Source organism: Lepidochelys kempii, chromosome 21, assembly GCF_965140265.1.
Source record: "Lepidochelys kempii isolate rLepKem1 chromosome 21, rLepKem1.hap2, whole genome shotgun sequence".
Taxonomy (NCBI): domain Eukaryota; kingdom Metazoa; phylum Chordata; order Testudines; family Cheloniidae; genus Lepidochelys; species Lepidochelys kempii.
Window position 1 is genome coordinate 16,903,384 of NC_133276.1, and position 10,988 is coordinate 16,914,371.

Consider the following 10,988-nt stretch of genomic DNA (forward strand, 5'->3'; position numbering starts at 1 on the left):
CCCCAGCCTGTTTCAGACCCGAGCGTTCATTGGCCCCTCGGCCCCAAGCGGGTCAGGAACCCGGCGCCCCCGCCCTAAGAGAGGAGGGAGCGGTTTGGCTGTGACACAGGAAGTGCGTAACACGCTGCTGTTCCCCCAGGCGGAGTGTTTCCGGCGTGGGAGCAGCATGGCCGCGGTGCCCCCCGACTCCTGGCAGCCGCCCGCCGTCTCCATGGAGACCACGTAAGAGGCCGATGGGAGCCCCCGTTCTCCCGGCGCGGCGCGGGGCGCCCGGGTCTCTCCGCTCGGCCCAGCGGGCGGGTCCCGGGCCCCGCGCGGCGCCTCGCAGGCTGGCCGCCGGAGGGGGCCGCGTCCGGGGTCAGAGCAGGGCCCGTGCCCGTCCCCGCCGGCCTCTGGCGGGGGCAGCTGCGGGGTGTCCCGCGTGGGGAGCCCCCCCGGAGCCCGGCGGCGGGGCCGGGGCCGGGGCGAGTCCCCGGGCTCTGAGGGCGGCCGGTGGGTCGGGTCGCCGCTCCGCAGCTCCCGGCGCTGGGCAGCCCCTGAGCCCTGTCGGTCTCCCTCCCTCCCTCCCTCCCGCAGCATGGGCACCCTGGCGCTGGAGCTCTACTGGAAACACGCGCCCAGGACCTGTAAGAACTTCGCGGAATTAGCCAGGCGCGGTTATTACAACGGCACAAAGTTCCACAGGATCATTAAAGACTTCATGATCCAAGGGGGCGATCCCACCGGGACAGGTAAGGCCCCCAGGGAAACGGCTGGGCTGGGTACCCACTGGGAGCCCCGTCGGCGCTTCACGGGCGCAGGGCGCGCGCGTGTCTGGGGGAGCGAAACCTCCTTGTGAGGGGGCGCGAGCAGACCTCAAGGAAGCCTGGGTGTAATCCTCGCGGGTGGTGACACTTCCCGCTCCCGCCTGTGCCCTCGCCTGTGGCCCCCAGGGCTGTCCATCCCGGGGAGGCCAGAGGGCTGAACGAGGTGGAAAGCAAAGAGGAAGGATGGCCCAGTGTTCAGGACACTAATATGAGACTTGGGGAAACCCAGGTTCAATTCCCTGCGCCCAGAAAGATTTCTTGTATGACCCCAACCAAGTCACTTAGGTTGTCAGCCTACACTTAAGGCTACATGTAGAGTACAGATACAGTACGTCCAGCTAGCCTGGGTATAAACAGTAGCGTAGATGGTGAGGCACAGCTTAGGCAAGTAGAGTAGAGTGTCTGACGTGCCTGAAGCCCCAGGGCATAAACCCTACATGCTGTCTAAACCCCCAAGCAGGGCCTCCCACCTCGACACTGGTATTTTCAGCCCTGTCGTGTCCTGCTGCTGCCTCCCACTGCCAGAGTCTTTCCCCATTGCAGTGAAAGATTCCAGCAGCGGAGAAAAGGGTTTGTTGGGGGGAGGCAGTGGGGAAAAGGCTCTGGCAGGGGGGAGCTGCTGGAGCCTTTCCCTGCTGCCAGAGCCTTTCAGTGTAGTGTGCAACTCGATGTGTCATGCCTATACTCTACACCAGGGGTCTGCAACCTTTCAGAAGTGGTGTGCCAAGTCTTCATTTATTCACTCTAATTTAAGGTTTTGCGTGCCAGTAATAAGAATCCATGCAATCCATGCTGAGCTGCTCCCACTCTTGGCCCTGTCTGCACCCTTCACTGCCCCAGGCTGGGGCCAGAGGGCCACACCGGGGGCCGGAAGCAGAGCCCTGGGCTGGCGGCCGGGACCCGGCGTCGTCAACAGGCTGAGCAGGGCCGGTGGCTGGGACCCCAGGCCAGCAGCAGAGCCCCCCAGACCGGTGGCCGGGACCCGGGGCTGGCGGTGGGCTGAGTGGGGCCGGTGGCCGGGACCCGGGGCTGGCGGTGGGCTGAGTGGGGCCGGTGGCCGGGACCCGGGGCTGGCGGTGGGCTGAGTGGGGCCGGTGGCCGGGACCCGGGGCTGGCGGTGGGCTGAGTGGGGCCGGTGGCCGGGACCCGGGGCTGGCGGTGGGCTGAGTGGGGCCGGTGGCCGGGACCCGGGGCTGGCGGTGGGCTGAGTGGGGCCGGTGGCCGGAACCCCAGCTGGCAGGGGGCTGGCGGCCGGTACTCCAGGCCAGCAGCAGAGCCCCTGGACCTGGGCCCAGCTGTGGGCTGAGGGGGCCGGCAGACCCAACCCCGGCTGGCAGCAGGCTGAGCGGGGCTGGTGGACGGAACTCTGGCTGGCAGAGGGCCGGCAGCTGGTACCTCAGGCCAACAGTGGAGCCCCTGGGACTGGTGGTCAGGACCCAGGGAGTGTGAGTGCCACTGAAAATCAGCTTGCGTGCTCTCTTTGGCACGTGTGCCATAGGTTGCCTACCCCTGCTCCACATGCTACCATCAGCGTAGATATAGCCTTAGTTGTTCTGGGTCTCAGTTCCCCATCTGTAAAATTTAACTAATAGTACAGCCCTACCTCCCGGAGGGTGTGAGGTTAAATATATTACAGATTGTGAGATGCTTCGATTCTATGGCCATCGGAGCCTTATTCGATACGTTACCTGGAAGCAGCGTAAGTGCCCAGTGGCAATGTGAAAGCGGCAGCGGCCCCTAACCACAGTGGTCCCAGTTTCTAGACTTGCAGGTTCCTACAACATGAGTACTACTCTGTTCTTATTGAGACAGTAAATATCAGAATGCCACAATATAAATCCATGGTACACCCAGTCCTTGAACAGTGCAATGCAGCTCTGGTCGCCCCATCTTAAAAAAGATACATTAGAAAGGCAACAGAAACGATGAGGGGCACGGAACAGCTTCTGTGTGAGGAGAGATTAAAAAGACTGGGACTGTTCAGCGTGGAGAAGAGATGACGCGGGGCCTGTGATCAAGGTCTGCACCATCACGACGGGGGTGGAGAGAGTGACCGGGGCGTGTTGTTTACCCCTTCACATGACATAAGAACCAGGGGTCACCTGATAAACCTGCTGCCTGTTAATTTCAACACAAACAAAAGGAAGTAGTCCTTCACACAACGCACAGTCAGCCTGTGGAACTTGTTGCCAGGGGATGTTGTGAAGGCCAAAAGTATAACAGGATTCAAAAAAGAATTAGATCAGTTCATGGAGAACAGGTTCTTCAATGGCTATTAGCCAAGATGGGCTCTTGTTATCTCTAAACCTCTGACTGCGAGACACGGGGACTGGATGATGGGATGGATCACTTGATAATTGCCCTGTTCTGTTCATTCCCTCTGAAGCATCTGGCACCAGCCACTGTTGGAAGACAGGATACTGGGCTAGATGGCCCATTGGTCTCATCCAGTCTGGCTGTTCGTATGTTCTTAGTCATTGGCCACCCCACTGTTCCTGTGCTGGCTGATAATTTATGCATGTCTGTCTCCCTAGTCTTTATTGCTGAGCATCACACGTCGGCAATAGAATTGATCAAAGCCCATTTCTTAGACTGTTGGCTGGCACTTGTATGACGGTGAGAGTAGTCCTGAATGGGTACCATGGCTTTCCGAACTGACATATCTGCTTTTCTCTGCTGGGCAGGCAGAGGGGGTGCATCCATCTATGGGAAGCAGTTTGAAGATGAACTTCATCCAGAACTAAAATTTACAGGTAAGTGCCATTTGATGGACTTGTGTGGGTGTTTTTGTTTTGTTAACCTTGCAGGTTGGGCATAGCACCAATTTAGGGCTCAGTCCCACTGTCCTTATGCAGAAGTCATTGGGAGTCTGGGTAGAGTGAGGGCTGCAGGGTTGGTAGCTCTTAATGACAAATGAAGCATTAAAGAGACTGTTGGCAGGAAATGAAAAAGTAACAACTAACTAGGGTCGCCATGTGGACAAATAAACAGTAACATGGTAGCCTCTCCTCTTTAAACGAATGGAATCAAGGAGCTATGACCCCTAAGCCTGCAGAGTTAATGCTGCAGCTGTCCTGTTTTCAGCTAAGTAGTCTCTTCCCAAGAATAGTTAATCAGTGGTCTAACATCAGCAGAGCTCCTTGTGCTAAATCACAGATCCCGAGGGCTGAATGATATGTTTGCCTCCTTAAAATTATTTCTGTGAATTAAGGTAAAGGTTGGCTGGGTTGTTACAAACACAATGTTCCGAATTCGGCTGGGAGTGCAGTGTGGCGATAGGCTTCCTGTGTAGCACAGCTAAACTGTTCTTATATTATAATTCAGCTCTTAAAGACCTCAAATGCGAGGGCTCTTGGGCCCCCTTCTGTTGTTTATACAGGAGTTACAATGCACTGGAGTCCGTATGGAAACAAATCACAGTATGGGAGTCTCACTTAATCAAAATTACCCTAGCTGAGCACACAAAGGATGTTTAACAGGAGTAGAGAGTAACTGTAAGAAGCTTTTTGCTGTATTTAAATTCATGTTTGATTCTGGTAATTAAGCCATATGACTGGATCCTTAGTTGCTACCAGAAGTAATTGGCTTAGGAAGAGACTGATCTGTTTTTTGGGTTTGGTTTGGTTTTTAACTGAAACTGGCTTCAGATCATCAGTCTAAGGGCAGGTTACTAACTCGTACCCTTTCTTTCAAAGGTGCAGGAATCCTTGCCATGGCTAACGCCGGCCCAGACACAAATGGCAGTCAGTTCTTTATAACCTTGGCACCAACCCAGTGGCTCGATGGGAAGCACACTATCTTTGGCCGTGTTTGCCAGGGGATCGGGATGGTGAACAGAGTGGGCATGGTGGAGACAAATGCCCAAGATCGCCCAGTCGATGATGTGAAGATTCTGAAGGCTTACCCATCGGGTTAGACCAGAGTTCTCTGCAGTTAATGTGTTGGCCACTCCCATGTGTTAAATCCTTTATCCCCCATGGGATTGTCCTGTCATTCCAGGGAATGCAAGCCAGTGGCTTAGGCCCAACGTTTACCTACTTTACAATCTATTTGAGGCAGAGCTTTTGTTCTTTTTTTTTTTTTTTTTTTTTTTAAGTAAAGTGGATTTAAAAATATCTACAATTAGTTTGCCCAGGAACTAAAGTGAACCGGATTCTTTTCGAGAGTGCTAGCAGTGCTGTTTCCCTTAGCTGCCTCCTGCCATGCTGGGGAAAGGGTCTCTTGTCAAAACCTCGTGGCCTGAAATCACCCCTGCTGAGCCCTGTTTCGGTTGGTATGCCCAGGGTGCAAGTAACCACCATGCCACCCCTCTGCTGTCTGTTCTGGGAACTGTCTCATGCAAAGGCCCCACAGAGCACATGGCTGGCACGCCATGCATGCTCACAACTGCACGGCAATCCAGTGTGCAGGATGGCTCTTGCAAAGGAGCAATAACAGGGTTGCAGCACCCTCTCCTTTGAGGGTGAGGAAGTTGGCATGTCGAGTTAAGGAAGATTCTAATCAGGAGAGTCTGACATTTATTGGTAAACGTTGGGCCTAGCCAGCTTGATGGCATCCCCTTTAACGTGCTCTGTGAGCTGGGCAATCAGTGACTTTCTTATTTTTCCACAAGGCAACCAAAAGGCCATGTTAATCTATAGGATCATTTGAATCAAGAGTACAGTGGAACATGATTAATGTGCCAAACTGGACTAGGAGAACAGGCAGTGGGAACTTTTTCCCCAGCTCCCAAGAGTCTACTACAGCAGGTGGGGCTACCTTAAATGTCATTCACTTTTAGAATTAACTTGTAAGGAGAATCTACAGGTTCCTGGAGAAGTGCAGACTCTTCCATGGCCTCTAGGATGGGGATACTGAATCCCCCTCTCTCAGAGAATTGAGTTTCTGTGAAATCTAATTCAGTCCCCCCTTACAGCTCCTTGTTGCAGGAAGACAGGTGTGTGCATGCTTGTGAGACCAGTGTGCTCTTGTATACTCTTTGTAATACATGGATTTTCTTAAAATAAAGGTCTGAAATGCATTCTGTAGAGAACATGGTTGCTGATGTGAAGCAGGAGTCAACAGCGTCAATGGACCTGCAACTCCATTGCTTTAATACAACTTCTTTTAAAGTGGAAGAACATTCCCGCTGAAATAAGGCTTTCAGGATCTGCCTCAAATGTCACTGAAAGCATCTCCTGCTGTGTGCTTATCTGCTGGCAAAACTTAATAGCTTCCAGGGCCTCTGATTGAAGAGCTTCTCTGCTGGGGGGACAGCAGTCTCCTGAAGAGAGGCAGGTAAGCAAACAATGACTGGTTTGTTTCAAGGGGACTGCTCTTACACTAGCTGGAGTAGGCTGAGGCAAGTTCACTGCTGCTATGATCTCTGGCCCTGGAAATGCTAACTAGGTAGAGGGGTGTCTGGTTTCACTGGGTGTGCAAAGGTGACTCCTGTAGGGAACTGGTTGCTCAGAAGAAATTTCTCCACTCACCTGTGGTACCCTGCAAATGTATGTGACTCCTTGAACGACCCGATGTCTCGTTGGCAGCTGGTATCAAGCGGAGTGCCTCAAGGGTTGGTTCTGGGATCGGTTTTTGTTCAACATCTTCATTAATGATCTGGGTGATGGGATGGATTGCACCTTCAGCAAGGTCACAGATGACACTAAACTGGGGGAGAGGTAGATATGTTGGAGGGTAGGGATAGGGTCCAGAGTGACTTAGACAAATTGGAGGATTGGGACAAAAGAAATCTAATGAGGTTCAACAAAGACAAGTGCAGAGTCCTGCACTTGGGAAGGAAGAATCCCATGCACTGCTACAGATCAGGGACCGCTAAGCAGCAGTTCTGTAGAAAAGGACCTGAGGATTACAGTGGACAAGAAGCTGGATATGAGTCAACAGTGTGCCCTTGTTGCCAGGAAGCTATTCAGCACTGGTGAGGCCACATCTGGAGTATTGGAGACATCTGGAGACATTCCAGAAGACTAGAAAAGGGGGAATACAGTGCCCAGCTATAAAAAGGGAAATAAGGACAACCCTGGGAATTACAGACCAGTCAGTTTAACTTCTGTATCCGGAAAGATAATGGAGCAAATAATTAAGAAATCAATTTGCAAACACTTTGAGGAGAATGAGGTGATAAGTAACAGTCAGCATGGATTTGTCAAGAACAAATCATGTCAAACCAATGTGATAGCTTTCTTTGACAGGGTAACAAGCCTTGTCGATGGCGGGAGCGGTAGATGTGGTATACCTTGACTTTAGTAAGGCTTTTGATACTATCTCACATGACCTTCTCATAAACAAACTAGGGAAATACAACCTAAATGGAGCTACTATGCGGTGCTTGCATAACTGGTTGGAAAATCATTCCCAGAGAGTAGTTATCAGTGGTTTGCAGTCATGCTGGAAGGGCCTAATGAGTGGGGTCCCTCAGGGATCGGTTCTGGGTGTGGTTCTGTTTAATATCTTCATCAGTGATTTAGATAATGGCATAGAGAGTACACTTGGATGTCGATGATTCCAAGCTGGGAGGTTGCAAGTGCTTTGGAGGATAGGATTAAAATTCAAAATGATCTGGACGAACTGAAGTAAATAGGATGAAATTCAATAAGGACAAATGCAAAGTACTCCACTTAGGAAGGAACAATCAGTAACACACATACAAAATGAGAAATGACTGCCTAGGAAGGAGTACTGCAGAAAGGGATCTGGGGATCATAGTGGACCACAAGCTAAATATGAGTCAACAGTGTAACACTGTTGCAAAAAAAGCAAATCTCATTCTGGGAGGTATTAGCAGGAGTATTGTAAGCAAGACACGAGAAGTAATTATTCTACTCTACTCCGTGCTGATAAGGCCTCAACTGGAGTATCCAGTTCTCGGCACCACATTTCAGGAAAGGTTTGGAGAAAGTCCAGAGAAGAGCAACAAAAAAGATTAAAGGTCTAGAAAACATGACCTATAAGGGAAGATTGAAAACATTGGGTTTGTTTAGTCTGGAGAAGAGAAGACTGAGGGGGGACATAACAGTTTTCAAGTACATAAAAGGTTGTTACAAGGAGGAGGGAGACAAATTGTTCTTCTTAACCTCTAAGGATAGGACAAGAAGCAATGGGCTTAAATTGCAGCAAGGGCGGTTTAGGTTGGACATCAGGAAAAACTTCCTAACTGTCAGGGTGGTTAAGTACTGGAATAAATTGCCCAGGGAGGTTGTGGAATCTCCATCATTGGCGATTTTTAAGAGCAGGTTAGACATCGGGGATTTTTAAGAGCAGGATGGTCTAGATAATACTTAGTCCTGCCTTGAGTGCAGGGGACTGGACTAGATGACATCTCGAGGCCTCTTCCAGTTCTATGATTCTATTGCTTCCAGTTTCGGGCCCCCTACTATAGAAAGGGTGTGGACAAATTGGAGAGAGTCCAGCGGAGGGCAACGAAAATGATCAGGGGGCTGGGGCACATGACTTATGAGGAGAGTCTGAGGAAACTTGGCTTATTTAGTCTGCAGAAGAGAAGAGTGAGGGGGGATTTGATAGCAGCCTTCAACTACCTGAAGGGGGGTTCCAAAGAGGAAGGAGCTCGGCTGTTCTCAGTGGTGGCAGATGACAGAACAAGGAGCAATGGTCTCAAGTTCCCAGTCAGCTCCCAGACTACTGCACTGGGCAGCACAGCATGGGGAGGAGGTGCCCAGCCCTCTGTGAGGAAAAGTGGTTCGGGACTATTTAGAAAAGCTGGACGAGCACAAGTCTATGGGGCCGGATGCATTGCATCCAAGAGTGCTAAAGGAGTTGGCGGATGTGATTGCAGAGCCATTGGCCATTATCTTTGAAAACTCATGGCGATCTGGGGAAGTCCCGGACAACTGGAAAAAGGCTAATGTAGTGCCCATCTTTAAAAAAGGGAAGGAGGAGGATCCTGGGAACTACAGGCCAGTCAGCCTCACCTCAGTCCCTGGAAAAATCATGGAGCAGGTCGTCAAGGAATCAATTCTGAAGCACTTAGAGAAGAGGAAAGTGATCAGGAACAGTCAGCATGGATTCACCAAGGGCAAGTCATGCCTGACTAATCTAATTGCCTTCTATGACGAGGTAACTGGTTCTGTGGATGAAGGGAAAGCAGTGGACGTATTGTTCCTTGACTTTAGCAAAGCTTTTGACACCGTCTCCCAGAGTATTCTTGCCAGCAAGTTAAAGAAGTATGGGCTGGATGAATGGAGTATAAGGTGGATAGAAAGTTGGCTAGATTGTGGGGCTCAACGGGTAGTGATCAATGGCTCCATGTCTAGTTGGCAGCCGGTATCAAGTGAAGTGCCCCAAGGGTCGATCCTGGGGCCGGTTTTGTTCAATGTCTTCATAAATGATCTGGAGGATGGTGTGGATTGCACCCTCAGCAAGTTTGCAGATGACACTAAACTGGGAGGAGAGGTAGATACGCTGTAGGGTAGGGATCAGATACAGAGGGCCCTAGACAAATTGGAGGTTTGGGCCAAAAGAAATCTGATGAGGTTCAACAAGGACAAGTGCAGAGTCCTGCACTTGGGACAGAAGAATCCCATGCACCGCTACAGTCTAGGGACCAAATGGCTCGGCAGCAGTTCTGCGGAAAAGGACCTGGGGTGACAGTGGACGAGAAGCTGGATATGAGTCAACAGTGTGCCCTTGTTGCCAAGAAGGCCAATGGCATTTTGGGATGTATAAGTAGGGGCATTGCCAGCAGATCGAGGGACGTAATCATTCCCCTTTATTCGACACTGGTGAGGCCTCATCTGGAGTACTGTGTCCAGTTTTGGGCCCCACACTACAAGAAGGATGTGGAAAAATTGGAGAGAATCCAGCGGAGGGCAACAAAAATGATTAGGGGACTGGAACACATGAGTTATGAGGAGAGGCTGAAGGAACTGGGGATGTTTAGTCTATGGAAGAGAAGAATGAGGGGGGATTTGATAGCTGCTTTCAACTACCTGAAAGGGGGTTCCGAAGAGGATGGCTCTAGACTGTTCTCAGTGGTAGCAGATGACAGAACAAGGAGTAATGGTCTCAAGTTGCAGTAGGGGAGATTTAGGTTGGATATTAGGAAAAACTTTTTCACTAGGAGGGTGGTGAAACACTGGAATGCGTTACCTAGGGAGGTGGTGGAATCTCCTTCCTTAGAGGTTTTTTAAGGTCAGGCTTGAGAAAGCCCTGGCTGGGATGATTTAGTTGGGGATTGGTCCTGCTTTGAGCAGGGGGTTGGACTAGATGACCTCCTGAGGTCTCTTCCAACCCTGATATTCTATGATTCCTCTGTCTGTAACGCAGCCTCCGAGCCACTGCAGAATTTCAGGGGTTGTTCTAGCCATCGCTATGCAGAAGGCTGGCTTGATTTAAATCACCAAGTGGAAAGTCTCAATTTAAATAATTGATTTTAATCGTCTTTTGCATTTGTCCTTCAGTTATTTTCTGAAGAAAGGGGTATTCTCATTGGTTGATGTAACCATTAAACCATGTTGATTTACAACTACATAGAGCCTTGACACTAGACTTAGCACATCTTTTTGCTAACTAGGAGGGTATACTATAACGATATACATTTAGTTAAGCAATTACATAACTTAATATTTTCAGATTCTTATTAATTGTACATTTTTAGTATGTTAGAAAGTGGTGAATGAGGTATTGCTTATTTACTAATTAACCTTTTGCTTACAATTTGTCAAGCTGCATTAGGATGGTAATTAGGATTTAAACACTCAAAAGAGAATGATATTTATTTTTATTAAACAAATCAACCTACATACATTTCTCTTATCCAAACATGTTTCACATTTCCAACTAAATGATTTATTAAAGGAACAGAGGGATTAACTGTAATCAGTGAATTAAACTGATTATTTCAGGTCAACCTGGGAAAATTTTTAAATATGCCCAAATGAAAGTGACTGGAGCTTACATTCCTACTCACCTTCATTTCCCGAAAATGAGACAAGTCTCCTAAGTAACTTAGGCTGGCCTTCAAACTTTTAAATCAAGTAGATCTCATGCTGTCCCTCCTAATTTTTATTCATAGACTGGAAGAGGGACAAGTTTTCCTGCCTTTTCAAGTCTCAATTGATTTCTCAACTTGGAGTCAATTAGTCCAAATGAAGAAAATATTCTTTCTGTGCCTGCACAAGAGCTACTGTTGTGAAAAGCTGGTTTAGCACATCAACAAACTCCAGT

General features: G+C 49.7%; 1 protein-coding gene across 1 annotated transcript; it reads left to right on the forward strand.

Moving 5' to 3' along the window:
- The first annotated feature begins 139 nt into the window (after positions 1–139).
- Positions 140–5,826, forward strand: PPIL1 (peptidylprolyl isomerase like 1). The gene is made up of 4 exons (XM_073320471.1): positions 140–222; positions 577–731; positions 3,491–3,559; positions 4,502–5,826. Exons 1-4 carry the CDS (start codon positions 167–169, stop codon positions 4,720–4,722), a joined length of 501 nt encoding a protein of 166 aa, XP_073176572.1. The 5' UTR covers positions 140–166; the 3' UTR covers positions 4,723–5,826.
- Positions 5,827–10,988: the final 5,162 nt, after the last annotated feature.

Bases quoted from the DNA above. Each gene is read 5' to 3' on its own strand.
- PPIL1 (XM_073320471.1), top strand. From the start codon at position 167: ATGGCCGCGGTGCCCCCCGACTCCTGGCAGCCGCCCGCCGTCTCCATG. The intron at 223-576 runs GTAAGAGGCCGA...TCCCTCCCGCAG, and splicing joins GCCGTCTCCATGGAGACCAC to CATGGGCACCCTGGCGCTGG. The intron at 3,560-4,501 runs GTAAGTGCCATT...TTTCTTTCAAAG, and splicing joins TCCAGAACTAAAATTTACAG to GTGCAGGAATCCTTGCCATG.